Source organism: Amblyraja radiata, chromosome 5 (genome assembly GCF_010909765.2).
Source record: "Amblyraja radiata isolate CabotCenter1 chromosome 5, sAmbRad1.1.pri, whole genome shotgun sequence".
Taxonomy (NCBI): domain Eukaryota; kingdom Metazoa; phylum Chordata; class Chondrichthyes; order Rajiformes; family Rajidae; genus Amblyraja; species Amblyraja radiata.
Window position 1 is genome coordinate 9,426,219 of NC_045960.1, and position 18,245 is coordinate 9,444,463.

An 18,245-nucleotide genomic window follows, 5' to 3' on the forward strand; every position below is an offset into this window, starting at 1 on the left:
AATTCCAGCATTCCTGTTATCACTAAGGGGTAATATATGGCATGACCATTTCTCCAACATGCTTCAATAACTAGTCCAGGATCAGGCCATATGCACCTAGTTAACAAATGACAGGCCGACATCAATCTTCCAGAACCACGTTTATGAAAGACTCAAATGGAATAAATTCCCATGTCGTTGTAAATTAAGCAAGATATTCTGAAATAAAGTCATGCAGTCTTTAGATACACAAAAAAGCTGGAGAAACTCAGCGGGTGCAGCAGCATCTATGGAGCGAAGGAAATAGGCAACGTTTCGGGCCGAAACCCTTCTTCAGACTGAAACCCTTCTTCGTCTGAAGAAGGGTTTTGGCCCGAAATGTTGCCTATTTCCTTCGCTCCATAGATGCTGCTGCACCCGCTGAGTTTCTCCAGCTTTTTTGTGTACCTTCGATTTTCCAGCATCTGCAGTTCCTTCTTAAATACATGCAGTCTTTAGTTTAGGTTCCGTTTAGTTCATTGTTACGTGCACTCAGGTACAGTCGAAAGCTTTTGTTGCGTGCTGTCCAGACATTGTCCAGAAATGCAGCGTGGATACAGGCCCTTCGGCCCACCGAGTCCCTGCCGACCAACAATCACCCCGTACACTAGCACTATCTTACACACTAGGGGATAATTTTACAGTTTTACCAAAGCCAATCAACCTTACAAACCTGTACGTCTTTGGATTGTGGGAAGAAACCGGAGCGCCCAGAGAAAACCCACGCGGTCACAGGGAGAACGTACAAACTCCGTACGGACAGCACCCGTAGTCAGGATGGAGCCCGGGTCTCTGGCGCTGCGAGGCAACAACTCCACCGCTGCGCCACCGTGGCGCCTGGTGTACTTAAAACGGAGACACAATTGATAACGGATGCCGGAATCTAGAGCAAAACACAGAGTGCTGGAGGAACTCAGCATGTCAGGCAGCATCTGCGGAGGGGGTGGACAGGTGACGTCTCAGGGCAAGACCCATCGTCAGGCTGACTGTAATGGGGGGTAGAAAGCTGGGAAAGAGCGCTGGGGGCAGGGTGAAGTCTGCCAAGTGATAGGTGGATACAGTTGATACAGATGAAAGACGAGGTGTGAAATGTAAAGCCAGAGGGAGGGATATTGGTGGAAGGAGATTGGGACTGGGCAATGGGAGAAATTGGGATACACTCCCTTCTCCCACTATCCCATCCCACTCTAACTCCCCCCCCCCCCCCCCAACCTGTACAATCCCTTTCCACCTATATCCTTCCTTTCCTCTGGCTTTACACCGCGCTCTTCCTATTATCTCCTTATCTGACACTCATTTGACTCCTTTTCATCTCTAGTCTTTGTTCGACTCATCACTTGCCATGCTTGGACCCGTCCCAATCCTCTCTTCTACCTTTCAGCACCCCCATTACAATCAGTATGAACAAGGGCCCCCACCCAAAACACTGCCTGTCTATTCCCTCCACAGATGCCGCCTGACCCGCTGAGTTACTCCAGCACATTGTGTTTTGCTCAGGATTCCAGCTTCTGCAGTTCCTTGTCTCCCCGTTTCACCGGTTTCAAGCATCATTTGGCTACGTTTTAAGGATACTGTTTAACTGCAGCTTCAGATTCACCTCTCACACGGCAGCCTGTGTGGTTACATTGAACAGTTTACTGGAGTTTAGATGTACGAGAACATTGATGTTGCCAGGACTCGAGGGTCGGAGCTGCAGGGAGCGGGTTGGGCAGGATAGGACTCTATACCTTGGAGCGCAGGAGGATGAGGGGGTGATCTTATAGAGGTGTATAAAATCATGTGGGGAATTGCTGGGTTGAATGCACACTATCTTTTAGCCAGGGTAGAGGAATCAAAAACCAGAGGACAAAGATTTAAGGTGAGAGGGACAAGATTTAAAAGTAACCTGCGATGCAGCTTTTTCACTCAGAGGGCAGTAGTTATATAGAACGAGCTGCCAGAGGGGGTAGTTGAGGCAAGTACATTGGGAGAATTGGTATGCCTCCAAACTGTGGAATACCCTACCCTATCCAGGAACACCCACTCAGTTGACATTGGCAGCGAAAAACCTAGCTTTTTAATCAACCTTTTAACTGACTTCACTTCCTTTGTCCGTTTACACTCTCAATTTGACTTTTATATTCTTATACAAATCTGCTTTTTATGCTATTAACTGCCCGTCCTTACTGTTTTAAGTTGTATTCTTATGTAGACCTGTGTTTTATTTGTGCAAAACACTTTGGGTTGCATTCAATTGTATGAAAAGTGCTATATAAATAAAGTTATTATTATTATTACAATAACAATATTTAATAGACATTCAGACAGGTACATCGATAGGACAGGTTTAAAGGGTTATGGGCCAAATGCGGGCAGGTGGTACTAGTGTAGATGGGACATGTTGGTCGGCATGGTCGAGTTAGGCCAAAGCGCCCGTTTCCGTGCTGGATGACTATGAGTTCTGTATTATCTCTATCGGTTGGATCTTAAAAGCCTCTAGGGCCTGTCCTACTTTCACGACCTAATTCACGACCTCTGCTGGATGACTATGAGTTCTGTATTATCTCGACCGGTTGGATCTTAAAAGCCTCTAGGGCCTGTCCCACTTTCACGACCTAATTCACGACCTCTGCCGAGTTTGCCCTTGACATACTCGCAGGATGGTCGTCGTGAGGTCGTAGGTAGGTCGTGGCAGGCCGTGATGCTAGTCGTAGGTACTCGTGGCATCAAGTAGGTCGGGGCATTTTTCTAGCGTGATGAAAAATGTCCACGAGTAAAAAAGGTCGTGAATTAGGTCGTGAAAGTGGGACAGGCCCTTCTCTCAGACCTCTCTCCAGAATAGACTTTCCCAGCCTCTTGACTTCAGATCCAACCACGCCACAGCCTCTGCATCATCTTTGTGCCTTTGAAGTTGAATTGAATTGAGAGATACAACTTGGGACCAAACTCTCCTAGTCCACTGCGACCATCAGCCTCCCGTTCACACTGGCTGTACGTGTTATCCCACTTTCCCATCCACTCCCTGCACACAAGGTGGCAATTTACAGAAGGCCAATTAACCTACAAACCCTGAACGTCTTTGGGATGTGGGAGGACACCAAAGTACCCAGAGGAAACATATGCGGTCACAGGGAGAACGTACAAACTCCACACAGACAGCACCAAGGCCGGAATTGGGCGACAGGGTGGCGCGGCGGTAGAGTTGCTGCCTCACAGCACCAGAGACCCAGGATCGAACCTGACTATGGGCGCTGTCTCTGCGGAGCTTCTACTTTCTCCCCGTGACCTGTGTGGGTTTTCTCCGGGTGCTCCGGTTTCCTCCCACACTCCAAAGACGCACAGGTTTGTAAGTTAATTGGCTTCTGTAAATTGTTAATTGTACCTAGTGTGTGTCAGATGGTGCTAATGTACTGGTACCGCTGGTCGGCGTGGACTCGGTGGGCTGAAGGGCCTGTTTTCGTGCTGTATCTCGAAACTAAACTAAACCAAATTACCACGACCATACGACATAGGTGCAGAATTCGGCCATTTAGCCAATTTATAGCCTATTCAATCGTGGCTGATCTAGTTTTCCTTCTCAACCCCATTCTCTGGCTTCCGTCCCATAACCTTTGACACCGTTACTAATCAAGAACCTATCAATCTCCGTTTTAAAAATATCAAAAACGGGTCAGTTACGGTGTGAGGGAGCAGCACTGTCAGCTACACCACCGTGCAGCCCCGAAATGCCACCGTGTCTTTAATTGCACTCTTCAGGCCCATTATAACCAGGGACTGGACGTCAGGTCAATTTACATTAGGGTCTTTAAGAAGGAACTGCAGATGCTGGAAAATCGAAGGTACACAAAAATGCTGGAGAAACTCAGCGGGTGCAGCAGCATCTATGGAGCGAAGGAGATAGGCAACGTTTCGGGCCGAAACGTTGCCTATCTCCTTCGCTCCATAGATGCTGCTGCACCCGCTGAGTTTCTCCAGCATTTTTGTGTACCTTACATTAGGGTCTATTGGCATGCTTAGTTTAATTTAAGTTCAGAGATACAGCGCGGAAACAGGCCCTTCGGGCCACCATGTCCGCACCGACTAGCGATCCCCGCACATTAACACGATCCTACACACACTAGGGACAATTCACACTTATACCAAGGCAGTCAACCTACAAACCTGTACGTCTTCGGAGTGTGGAAGGAATCCGAAGATCTCAGGGAAAACCCACGCATCATGCAAACTCCGTACAGACAGCATCTGTAGTTGGGATGGAACCCGGGTCTCCGGCGCTGCAAGAGCTGTACCGCTGCGCCACCATGGCCGCCCGTGCTCCAGGCCTGCTAAATCCCTTTATCACCTCGCATATTTCCCATTCTCCTAATTCTCCCCCAGCTCATGGTTACAGTATGAACTATAATGGCAGTTTTAGTAACGTTCTCAAGGTCCAACCTTGATAGCCATAACTTCTCGTAGGATGTAGTGGAGATATAGTTCACGCACTCACCGAGCTCTGGAGATCGTAGGAATAAGTCTTCCATTCGTTGAATCTTGATGAATTGGTTTGTATTGAAGTAATACAAAACAATGATATAGTCCATCACTTTCTGTTCTTCATAGATGTTCCAATCATATCATCATCTTACTCTAAACCCATAATTATGTCCATGACTCATAGCTCTCGGCTCAGCTCAGCTCTCGGCTCAGCACATGGTAAAAACTGTTATTCATAAAATCCCACAAGGTAAACTGAAACTAAATGAACGAGCCTGCATTAGCCTCTTCAGATATAGACACACCCCTCTACGTATTAAATCCCACCTACAAAAATATAGACAGACAAATTAATTAATAAGTTTCTTGTCCCAGTATTCACATACAAGGAATTTGCCTTGGTGCTCCGCCCACAAGTAACAACATGACATACAGTGACAGTTACGAATGACTCAGAAAACACTAAGCATTAATAATAATAAGACATTAATGATAAAATACCATTGATCAAGCATGTGAACCAACAAAATACCAGATCAAAGGGAGGCTACAGATTTTTGGTTATTGAGTAGAGCAACTACTCGTGGATAAAAGCTGTTTTTATGTCTGGCTGTGGCAGCTTTGACAATCCGGAGTTGCCTTCCAGAGGGAAGTGATTCAAAGAGTTTGTGGCCAGGGTGAGAGGGGTCAGAGATGATCTTGCCCGCTCGCTTCCTGGCCCTTGCAGTGTACAGTTCATCAATGGAGGGAAGGTTGCAGCCAATAATCTTCTCTGCTGATCGGACGATTCGCTGCAGCCTCCAGGTGTCGTGCTTGGTGGCTGAGCCAAACCAGACCATGATGGAGAAGGTGAGGACAGACTCTACGATGGCCGTGTAGAATTGGACCATCATTGCCTGACTAAAGACAAAGACTAAAATATACAAAATGTTAGACATGGCTATAATAAACTGACTTAAGCTTAATGGCTCCTACAATGACTGTCTCGCCTTAATTCACATCCAGCTACAAAATGACCTTTAACCGGCTCAAAGGGCTGAAGACAGAGATCGAGCATCTGGAACACCTCCATCAAAAGGCCAAGGTGTTGATACAGAAAGATTTCGAGGCTTGGTGGTCTGAAGAAGCAGCCCGGCTACAGGTACCACTAAGATCCCGACCCCTGCTCGCTCCCTTTGTAAAAATCTCAGGCATTCTCCACCCATAAGACCATAAGGATCAGGCAATGCAGCCCATTGTGTCTGCTCCACCATTCAATCATGGCTGATCTATCTTTCCCTCTCAACCCCATTCTCCTACCTTGTCCCCATAACCTATGACGCCACATACTAATCAAGAACCTATCAACTGCTTTAAAAATACCCAATGCCTTGGGCTCCACAGAAGCCTCCTCATCTACATTCTAAAGATACTGTACATCTGTTCATTCAGTGGCTGTGCCCTCTGGCCCTAGACTCTCCCACAACTGGAAACATCCTCTTCACATCCGCTCTATCTGCTCAGCCTGGAGAAGGTGACCCGAAATGTCACCTATTCCTTTCCTTCAGAGATGCTGCCTGACCCGCTGCCTGACCTGCTGAGTTACTCCAGCATTTTGTGTCTGTCCACTCTTATTGTCACCTGTACCAAGGTACAGTGGGATTTTTTTAAATTGCGTGCTATCCAGTCAGCGGAACGACAAAAAAAGATTACAATCAAGCCATCCACAGTGTGCAGACACAGGATACAGGGAATTACAATTAGTGCAGGATAGTACGAGGGTCTCCAATGAAGTAGATGGTAGGTCAAGACCGCTCTCCAGTTGGTGATAGCATGGTTCAGTTGCCTGGTAGCTGCTAGGGGTAACTTTTCTAGGCCTTTCATTTACCCCAGAGGGTTGTGGATAGCAGATGTGTAAAAGTATTTAAAGCAGAGTTAAATGAATAGTCATGGACTTGTATAGAATAATAATCAACATTGTCCTTGCCGACTGTGATGCGATCCATCACCAGCTCAGGGCACTACAGATTGTGATTGTGACTTACGCTGCTTTTACGATACAATACGATACGATAGAACTTTATTTAACCCAAGAGAGAAATTGATCTGCCAACAGTCATAAAAACACAAGATACGTGAAACATGAAATTAAAGTGACGAGTGGAAAGAATTGGAGATGTACAAATATTGGGGAGGGGAAGTCAGTCTCAATCTCACTCAGTCTACCCCACGACAGAAGGGGGAGGAGCTGTACAGTTTGACAGCCACAGGGAAGAAGGATCTCCTGTGGCGTTCTGTGCTGCATCTTGGTGGAACCAGTCTGTTGCTGAAGGTGCTCCTCAGGTTGACCAGTGTGTCATGGAGGGGGTGAGCTGTATTGTCCGGGATGCTCCGCAGTTTGAGGAGCATCCTCCCCTCCATGACCAACCTCCTGTGAATCCAACTCCAACTCCACCCCCAGGACAGAGGCAGCCTTCCTAATGAGTTTGTTGATTCTGTTGGCATCCGCGGCCATGCGTTTAGTTTAATTTCAAGATTCGGTGTGGAAACAGGCCCTTCGACCCACCGAGACCGTGCCGACCAGCGATCCCCACACTAACCTCACACTATCACTGCCCTACACACACAAGGGACAGTTTGTTTTTTACATTTCTACCAGGCAATTAACATACAAACCTGCACGTCTTTGGAGTATGGGAATAAATGAAGGTTTGTAGGATGACTGGCCGCGGTAACTTGCCCCTGGACTGTAGGGAGTGGTTGGCCAAAATGCAAACCTCCCACTCTGAATGAAATTCCACTGGCCATTTCTTGGCCCATTTTCCAAGCTGATCGAGATCCCTCTGTAATTCTTGATGACCATCTTTGCTGCCTAGATACCACCTACGGATCCACCACCGATTTGCCGGAAACTGGTGGTCCAGCCACTCTTTTAATCTGGACAAAATTACGAGAATGCACTTGAAATCCCTGCTGGAAGTCCCACCAGAATGATGGCGCCTGGGCCGGGTGAGGCGGCCGATCTCCACCTCATTCTGACTTTCGCGGCTGATCGGCGGGTCGAATATTTTAGTTTAGTTTAGTTGGGAGATACAGTGTGGAAACAGGTCCACACCGACCAATGATTCCTGCACATTAACGCTATCCTACACGCACTAGGGACGGTTTTATATTTATACCAAGCTGATTAACCTACAAATCCATACGTCTTTGGAGTGTGGGAGGAAAATGAAAATGAAGAACCCACGCAGGTCATGGGGAGAACGTACAAACTCTGTACAGACAGCACTCGTAGTCGGGATGGAACCCGGGTCTCCGGCGCTGTGAGGCAGCAACTCTACCGCTTATCCACTGTGCCGCTCGTGTTCCCACAGCCCACTGTGCCGCAGATCGGTTCCCACAGCCCACTGTGCCGCACGTGTTCCCACAGCCCACTGTGCCGCGGATCGGTTCCCACAGCCGACTCTGCGGGCTGGTATCTCTGCCCGTCGGCAGCCTAGGCAGAACATTCTGGTACCGTTGGACTCCTCGGAGGCCGTGACCTCTGATGATCCGGCAAAACTGATAATCCAGCAAGTCTCTGAAACCAAGGGTGCCGGAGAATTGGTGGTGGACCTATATTTTAGTGTCATCTGCAAAGTTACTAATCATGGTGTGTAGGTAGTGGATGAGAAAGTGGAATAATGTAGAACTGGTGTGAATGGGTGATCGATGGTCAGTGTGGACTCGGTGGGCCGAAGGGCCTGTTTCCATGTTGTATCTTTCAATCAGTCAATAGCACTGCATGCAATAGCACTACCAACCCTGCTCTGCACTTTACAAATACAATCAATCCATTTACAGTGTACAGATACATTTAGTTTAGTTTAGTTTAGAGATACAGCGTGGAAACAGGCCCTTCGGCCCACCGGGTCTGCTCCGACCAGCGATCCCCACATACTATCACTATCCAACACCCACAGGGGACAATTTTTACATTTACCAAGCCATTAACTTACAAACCTGTATGCCTTTGGAGTGTAGGAGGAAACCAAAGATCTCGGAGAAAACCCACGGGGAGAACATACAAACTCGGGGAGAACATACAAACTCCATAGAGACAGCACCCGTAGTTAGGATCGAACTCAGGTCTCCGGCGCTGCATTCGCTGAAGGGCAGCAACCCTACCGCTGCACAACCGTGACCGCCCTAATATGATAGGGAATAAAGTTTGCTAGGTAAAGCCAGCAAAATCTGATCAAGGATAGTCCGAGGGTCACCAAAGAGGTAGATAGTAGTTCAGCGCTGCTCTCTGGTTGTGGTAGGATAATTCAGTTGCCTGATAACAGCTGGGAAGAAACTGTCTCTGAATCTGGAGGTGTGCGGTTAGTAGGGTACTGATGAAGGACATGATGGCCCCAGGGGCTGTTTCTGTGCTGTGTGTCTTTGAGTTGCAATCATTTCATTTGTGAACGGCCGTTTTGTCTATTTAACCACTCCACAGAGAGAAATCTTAATGGCCCTGTGTCTCAGTACGAGTCCACCCACGAGTGATCCCGAGTTTACAACAAATATATGAAACACCAAAAGCGGACAGCAGAGGCAGAGATGTCTTTGCTATACCGCTACAATAATCGGAATATTGGTACGCTGCTGTTTCCTTGACTACGGTCATGTGAAACGACTCTTGTACATTTAGTATACCGACGATGTCTGGCAGTGAATCTCACTCTCTCAAATCCGTAGAGAGACACGAAAAGCTGGAGTAACACAGCGGGTCAGACAGCATCTCTGGAGAAATGGACTAGGCGACTACAGACTGCAGTCTGAAGAAGGGTCTCGACCCGAAATCTCGACCATTCCTTTTCTCCAGAGATGCTGCCTGTCCCGCTGAGTTACCCCAGCTTTTTGAGCCTATCTTCGGTTTAAACTAGCATATGCAGTTCCTTCCTGCACCTCTCAAATTTGTGCCATTATTCAGTACTCCAGTTTTTGGTTTATTTTACTAATTCTGGATAATATCGCTCAGTTCGTTGGTCGTACGCCTCTACCCCACCCCTGGTGCTTTAAGTGCATTTGTTTTTTTCTTTTACCCCCGGGTGGAAAAAAAAATCAAATCCAGGAGTTCATCTGGAGCAGTTCTCGGATATAACAGCGAATGAAGAGAAATAGGCGGGTTATTTAGAAATTAATCCTTAAAGAGAGCGTAACTTGTTGGATGAATGAGATCGTCACTAGGCAACATCTCCCCCCTCCTCCCCCCCCCCCCCCCCCCCCCCCCCCCGTCCAGACCCCCTGGGAAACTGAAGGGAGCGACAATCAACTGCCACGGATACAAATAATGTCATACACAAGAAAGGGCAGATGCTGGTTGACAAAAAGTGAACACACAGTGCTGGAGTAACACAAAGACGCAGCAGAATTTTGGAAACGTCATCCCGTCACCCATTCCTTCTCTCCAGAGATGCTGCCTGTCCCGCTGAGTTAACAAGTGCCCACGGTAGACTCACGAGTCACAACGGTGACATTTGATTTGGTTTAAACTCGGGATCACTCGTGGGTGGACGCGCACCGTGAGACATGGGTTTTACAGATCATAATCATAATCATACTTTATTAGCCAAGTATGTTTTGCATCATACGAGTAATTTGATTTGCCGTACAGCCATCCCACTAAAAGCACACAAAATACATTTTAACATGAACATCCACCACAGTGACTCCTCCACATTCCTCACTGTGATTGAAGGCGAAAAAAAGTTCAATCTCTTCCCTTCTTTGTTCTCCCGCGGTCTGGGCCTCAAGCCTTCCGTTGACGGGACGATGAACAAGTCCGGGACATTTCCATCCTCCGTTCAGTTCAATCTGCAAATTTTCTGCAGCGCATTGAATTTCCGAATAGTTCTTTTATACAAAAACAGGCCGTTCGGCCCACCGTGTCCACTCCAACCAGCGATCCCCGCATATTAACACTATCCTACACACACACTAGGGACAATTTTACACTTACACCAAGCAAATTAGCCTACAAACCTGCACGTCTTTGGAGCGTGGGAGGAAACCGAAGATCTCGGAGAAAACCCTCGCAGGTCACGGGGAGAACGTACAAACTCCGCCCAGACACCACCCGCGGTCGGGATCGAACCCGGGTCTCCGGCCCTGCAAGGTAGCAACTCTACCGCTGCGCCACCGTGCCGAGATGGGAACTGTAGTGGAGGCAGACCAGCTCCCGAAGATGCCCGTCTCAGAAAATGCTTTCCACTCTGACGAGACTTTCTCTGCCGAGGGCTGGATGTTTCCAACCTGTCAGCCGGGTTCTTGTTCATTCCTGGGGATTACTCTAAATCCCTACAATTCTCAGTTAATTTTGAGGCCTTTTATGTCAAGGCTCATCCGAATCTTTTGGAAATGTCAGTAAACCACATCACAGACCAAACTGCTGTCTGCTTGGGTTCTGCCAGCCCGTTCCAAATCCAAAAGAATGTGTTTATGAAACCACTTGAAGGACCAGACAAAGTATGTCTTTGCAAAATGTATTTACAGTATTCTTACAGATCGCAGCCAAAGAAAAAAGTTAACCATTGGCTTTTTCCACTAGCACTTAAAAATTGGCCGTTTGTTTATTTTTCCCAGTTCGACCACTTTATGAGGTGCATCTGGTCATTATATCCCTTTGTCAGAATCTTTGGTATGAAGTTGCAGCATCAGCTTGACTCAAGGAAATACTGTCACCTCTAAGCTGTTGGGGACACAGAGTCACGGTTCAGTGCAGTACAGAAACAGGCCCTTCGGCCAAACTTGTCTAAGTTGCCAAGATGCCTCATCTTCCCGAGCTCCACTTGCCTATGTTTGGCCCATATACCTCCAAAACTTTCCTCTCCAATAGTCTTTTAAATGCTGTTGTAACAACTGCCTCCACTCCTTGCTCTGGCAGCTCGTTTCACATACCCACCACTCACTGTGTGTGAAAACATTGCCCCTCAGATTTCTATTAAATCTTTGCCCTCTTATTTTAAACCAGAACTCTGGTTTGGCGGACCAAAATGGCGGAGTAGACTCCAGAATGGCGGAGTAGACTCGATGGGCTGAATGGCCTAATTCTACTCCTATAACTTGTGAACTTGTGAACTCTGGTTCTTGATTCCCAACTCTGGATAATTCTACTCTCACTACATCTATTCCCCTCATGATTTTCTACATCTCTTTAAGATTACCCCTCAGCCTCACATCAGCTGAGAATCCAAGCTTCAATAATCTCAGATGTTATTGTTTGCCTCTAGTTTTCCATTTGCACTCCACCCACACCTCACACTGCCTCGGCAAGGCCAGCAGCATAATCAAGGACGAGTCGCACCCTGGCCGCTCCCTCTTCTCCCATCTCCCATCAGGCATCAGTGTGAAAACGCACACCTCCAGGTTCAGGGACAGTTTCTTGATCTTATAGAAACATAAAATTCTTACGGGATTGGACAGGCTAGATGCAGGAAAAATGTTCCCGATGTCGGGGGAGACCAGAACAAGGGGTCGCAGTTTCAGAATAACGGGACTGAGATGGGGAAAAACTTTTCCACCCAGAGAGTTGTGAACCTGTGGAATTTTCTGCCACAGAAGGCAGTCGAGGCCGATTCACTGGACGTATTCAAGAGAGAGTTAGATTTAGCTCTTTGGGCTAACGGAATGGGGAGAAAGCAGGAACAGGGTACTGATTTTGGATGATCAGCCATGATCATATTGAATGGCGGTGCTGGCTCGAAGGGCCGAATGGCCTACTGCTGCACCTATTACCTATGTTTCTACATAACACAGACAGAGTTCCAACCCAGCGCACAATGTTGCCATTAGCCCACGTGCTCGGATTACATTACACACCAACAGCGTGTGCTAGCAAAAACATACTTGCGCTGAGCCACTGTCTCTCCCTCACCTTGAACCACAGGAAGCATCTCCTGCCAGGGGAGTGTGCCAGGGAGCATGGAAATATCTGGTCGATTCTTGGCGGCTGCGCCCGTCTGGCTCCCGCTCACCCTAACCTGCCAAACTTCACGGGGCAGGAGCTTCTGACTGCCAGGCTCCAAGGAAACGCCCAGAGCCACAGTCGGGGAGACAACTTGCATTTGTGTGGCACCTTCCACGGCCACAGGTTGCCTTGACGTGCTTCTGATCAACCAGGCGAGCACTTTTTCCCGTCTTCACTAGCTCTAACTTTGGCCGCTTGTCCTCAGCCTTTCCTTCCACATCACAAAGGCTCCCAAAGAAGAATGCTGGAAAGGGTGCTGAGAATATCCACGAAGATGCTGCCAGGACTCGAAGGCCTGAGCTACAGGGAGAGGTTGAGCAGGCTCGGAGCGCAGGAGGATGAGGGGTGATCTTATGAGAGCATCGGGTAAATGCACTCTTTTATCCAGAGTAGGAGAATCAAGAACCAGGGGACAAAGGTTTAAGGTGAGAGCAGAAAGATTTAACAGGGACCTGAGGGGCAACTTCATTGAGCAGAGGATGGTGTGTAGATGCAACGAGCTGCCAGAGGAGGTAGTTGAGGCAGGTACTATAGCAGCATTTAATAGTCATTTGGACAGGTGAATGGATAGGAAATGTTTCGAGGGATATGGGCCAAATGCGGACAAGTGTGGATGGGGCACCTTGGTCAGCATGGGCAAATTGGGCCGAAGGGGCCTGCTTCTACGCTCTACACCTGTGCCAGTTATTGTACCTGCCCTAACCTCCTCCCCTGGCAGCTTGTTCCATAAACGCACCACCCATTTCCCGACAAAGTGGGGCGGCACAGCAGTCGGAGCCACTGACTCACAGCTCAGGAGACCCAGGTTCGATCCTGACCTCGGGTGCCATCTGAGTGGAGTTTGCAGGATTTCCCCTACATCCCAAAGGCGTGCGGGTTTGCAGGTTAATCAGCCTCTGTAAATTGCCCCTCGTGCGCAGCGGGTAGATGAGAAAGTGGGATAATGTAGAACTAGTGCGAACAGGTGATCGATGGTCAACGTGGTCTCGGTGGGCCAAAGGGCCTGTTTCCATCTGTCTCTCTCAACGAAGCTAAATTGCCCCTCCTCTATTCCACCTTTCACCTACCTGCTGTAGGGGGCGCTCCTCTGTGTGCAGCCATGTCAGCAGCGCGTCAGTTTTTCCAGCTTTTTTTTATTTTTTAGTATGTTTTAAAGTGTGTATTTTGTGTTTCTTCGTGTGTTTTGTGTGGGGGGGTAAGGGGGAAACCGCTTCGGTCGCCTCCTCCATGGAGAGACGACTTTTTCCAGGTCGCCTCCCCCGTGGCCTAACATCAAGGATCGACGCGGCCTTTCCCGGAGACATGCCCGGGGCTTCAGCGGTGGGCGCAGCGTGGACTCTCGGCATGGAGCGGGTGAGCCCTCGCTGGGGCTCGCTGGAGGGGACCGCTCCGTTTCGCTGGCCGGGGGCAGCCGGCAGCCTGAAGCTCCAGCTGGTGCGGCGTCTACAGCCCGGGATCTCACGTTGGGGACCCGGGGGAAGAAGAAGCCATCACTGCCGGCCCGCGGCCAACTTCTACCGCGGGGCCGGCATGGACTTACCATCACCCCTGGAGGGGAGCTTCGACCGCCGGCCCTGCAGTCTACGGTGCTTCTGGCTGCGGCGGGGACTTTAAATCTCGACCGCCATGCTGCGGCCTACAACAATCTAAAGCCGCGGGCTCCGGTGAGGAAGAGCCGATCCTGGACTGACTGGACTCTGGTCCTGTACACGGGGGGGAAATGGAGGAGGACTGGCCAAATTTTTGTGCCTTCCACCACAGTGATGAATGCTGTGGTGGATGTTTGTGTTACAGTTTTATTGTGTGTTCTTTATTATTGTACTGCTGCTGACAACCCAAATTTCCACCAACCCTGGTTGTGTGGCAATAAATTATATCTATCTATCTATCTATCTATCAACCCCAATCTGTCTGAAGAAGGGTCCTGACCCGAAACATCAACTATTGATGTTCTCCAGAGATGCTGCCTGACTCGCTGAGTTACTCCAGCACATTGTGTCCTTTTGCGTAGACCAGCATCTGCAGTTCCTTGTTTCTACTCCAGCAATTTGTCTTTTGTTTGTGTAAATCAGTATCTGCGGTTCCTTGCCTTTACTCAAGCATTTCTTTTTGTAAATCAACATCTGCTTTTCTTTGTTTCTTACTCCAGCACATTGTGTCTTTTCTTTTGGTAAATCAGCATCTGCTGTTCCTCGCTTCTCCATTTCTTTTCCCCCAATGAACACTCCCCTGCAGGAGAAAATTGACTATTCCAGCTTTTCTTCACCTCTTCCAGTACAGAAGTACAGATTCCAGATTTAGGTTGCTGAGCGGGTCTGAACCTATTTCGAATGACAATGCATTAATTTTGCAAATCCAGACTATTTCCTTTGTCTCGCGAGGGAAGGCCCAACAACATTGTGGTCTCTACATGGAGACGACAGCTTTTATGCCTTGTTACCGCTTGGACTAAAGGAAACTTCAGATACGTCGGATGGAATTCCACTAGAGTTCACTGCTGCAACTCTGACCAGTCATAAGGAATAATGTCTAGACATCACCTGGAGAACTGCTATGTAGAGCAATCCCAGTAACTTTACCAAACATGCCCTGACCAAGTAGTATCTGTATTTGAGTTTAGTTTAGTTTTAGAGATGCAGCGCAGAAACAGGCCCTTCGGCCCACCGAGTCCGCGCCCACCAGCGATCCCCGCAAATTAATACTATCCCACACCCACTAGGGACAATCTTACATTTACCAAAGCCAATTAACCTACAAACCTGCATGTCTTTGGTGGAGTGTGGGAGGAAACCGAAGCACCCAGAGTAATCCCACAGGGAGAACATGCAAACTCCGTATAGACGGCACCCATAGTCAGGATCGAACCCGGGTCCCTGGCGCTGTAAGGCAGCAGCTCTACCACTGCGCCACAGTGTGTAGAAAGGAACTGCAGATGCTGGTTTATACCGAAGATAGACACAAAGCGCTGGAGTAACTCAGTGGGTCAGGCAGTGGCTCTGGAGAAAAAGGATGGGTGACATTTCGGGTCGGCACCCTTCTTCAGGCTGAAAGAACTGGGTTTGCTCTGATTTCAGGTGTGCCTTCCTAAACCAAAGCACCACAGGTACATTTGCTGGTATTTTTACACCCATATTAAAGAGCGCATATATTATATTCTTCCTCTCTCCTCCTCAAGAGCAACATGCTTCAGTTTTAAGAGAGACTGGCTGGGGGATCAGATTACAACTTTCTGCCAGTCCATAAAAGATTCCAACATATAGATTTAGCTTTTATTATCGTCTCAGCACCGAAGTACAGTGACAATCTTTGCTTGGTATGCTCCCCAATTTAATCAGGTAATACTGTACCGCTGATGCCAATCTCAAGTGCACTAGGGAGAGGGAAGGGAAAGATACAGAATGCAGAGTATAGTTCTCAGCACTGTAGTGCATCAGTTCCATAGACAAGGTTCTACCTGTGAATAGAATCGAGCCAAACTCAAGTACAATAGATAGAGCAAAGGAGAAGGTACTGAGTGCAGAACAAAGTTTTAGTTTAGTTACAGCGTAGAAACAGGCGATTCAGCCGACCGAGTCCGCTCGACCAGCGATTCCTGCACACTAACTGAGTATAGGAGCAGGGAGGTTCTACTGCAGTTGTACAGGGTCTTGGTGAGACCACACCTGGAGTATTGCGTACAGTTTTGGTCTCCAAATCTGAGGAAGGACATTATTGCCCTAGAGGGAGTACAGAGAAGGTTCACCAGACTGATTCCTGGGATGTCAGGACTGTCTTATGAAGAAAGACTGGATAGACTTGGTTTATACTCTCTAGAATTTAGGAGATTGAGAGGGGATCTTATAGAAACGTATAAAATTCTTAAGGGGTTGGACAGGCTAGATGCAGGAAGATTGCTCCCGATGTTGGGGAAGTCCAGGACAAGGGGCCACAGCTTAAGGATAAGGGGGAAATCCTTTAAAACCGAGATGAGAAGAACTTTTTTCACACAGAGAGTGGTGAATCTCTGGAACTCTCTGCCACAGAGGGTAGTCGAGGCCAGTTTATTGGCTATATTTAAGAGGGAGTTAGATGTGGCCCTTGTGGCTAAGGGGATCAGAGGGTATGGAGAGAAGGCAGGTACGGGATACTGAGTTGGATGATCAGCCATCATCATATTGAATGGCGGTGCAGGCTCGAAGGGCCGAATGGCCTACTCCTGCACCTAATTTCTATGTTTCTATGTTTCTATGTAATGCTATCCGACACTCACTAGGGGCAATTTTACACATATACCAATGAATGAATGAATGTTTATTGGCCAAGTATTCACATACAAGGAATTTGCCTTGGTGTTCCGCCCACATGTCCCAATGTCGCGCGGCCAGGGCAAAAACTCCTCAGCTGGCCCGCCGGCTGGGCTTTGTGTGCAGTCCAGCACCCGGGCCAACTCATCATTCACCCAGCCACGGCCAAGTCGGTCAACGAATTGCCGTCGGGAATTTGTCCCTTATTTTGACCTTTTGTCCCTTATTTGGGAGTGAGAAAGTTGGCAGCCCTAGGTGAGACCTGGTCCTATCGGAGTGTCTGGGCGGGCACAGAGCACCTATAACATTAAGGACAGCACGGTGGTGCAGCGGTAGAGTTGCTGCCTCGCAGCGCCAGAGACCCGGTTTGCAGCCTGATCACAGGTGCTGATCAGGCTGCAATCGGAGTTTGTACGTTCTCCCTGTGGGTTTTCTCCGGGTGTCCCGGTTTCCTCCCACACTCCAAAGACGTGTAGGTTTGTAGGTTAATTGGCATCTATAAATTGTAAATTATCCCTAGTGTGTAGGATAGTGCTCGTGTATGGGGTGATTGCTGGTTGGCGCAGACTTGGTGGGCCGAAGGGCCTGTCTCCGCACTGTACGTTATTATGTTCTCCCTGTGACCTACGTGGGTTTTCTCCTGTTTCCTCCCACATTCCAAAGACGCACAGGTTTGTAGGTCAATTGGCTTCGGTAAAAGACTGTAAGTTGTCCCTAGTGTGTGTAGGATAGCGCTGAGTGTATGGGGACCGCTGGTCGGCGCGGACCCAGTGATCTGAAGGGCCTAATTCTGCGTTGTATCTCTAAACTAAACTAAAAATGGAAGAAAAAAAACAAATGTACAAGGTTCTCTCTCCACTATTCAATGCTGCGCTGTTTATTGCACACTAATAATTATACTACATGCCGGGAAATGAGACAGTTATTCTTCAAAGCCACAGAATTTTTCAGACATACCTGTAACATCTTTGCCCAGTATGGCCGTTGGGACTATGAAGAACCATAAAATAAAATATTTATAGGATTCCTTGCAGTTATTTATGTTTGGTACATTTGATGTTAAATGTTGCCATATATTTGTAGTGGCCAAGTATTTAACACAGCAGCTGATTTGTCCACGATTACATCGTCCATCTTATTGATTTTTAACCAATTTTGGCGCATGGTCTCAGCGGGTCAGGCAGCATCTTAGTTCTCATCTATCTTCGGTTTAAACCAGCATCTGCAGTCCCTTCTTACATACAGCATCATAGTTTAGTTCAGATTAGAGATACAGTGCTGAAACAGGCCCTTTGGCCCACCAAGTCCGTGCCAACCAGCGATCCCTGCACACTAACACCATCCTACACACACCAGGGCCCATTTTACATTTTTACCAAGCCAATTAGCCTGCAAACCTGTTCAAGAAGGAACTGCAGATGCTGGAAAATCGAAGGTAGACAAAAATGCTGGAGAAACTCAGCGGGTGCGGCAGCATCTATGGAGCGAAGGAAATCCCTTCGCTCCATAGATGT

The 18,245-nt window shown here is 48.1% G+C and overlaps 1 protein-coding gene across 1 annotated transcript in view; it reads left to right on the forward strand.

The window, feature by feature from the left end:
• kif6 (kinesin family member 6) overlaps positions 1-18,245 on the forward strand; it is a 548,981-nt gene that overhangs the window by 483,857 nt on the left and 46,879 nt on the right. The window contains exon 18 of the mRNA XM_033020572.1: positions 5,479-5,614. Coding sequence (XP_032876463.1) covers positions 5,479-5,614 — 136 coding nt within the window. The remainder of the gene's footprint in view (positions 1-5,478; positions 5,615-18,245) is intronic.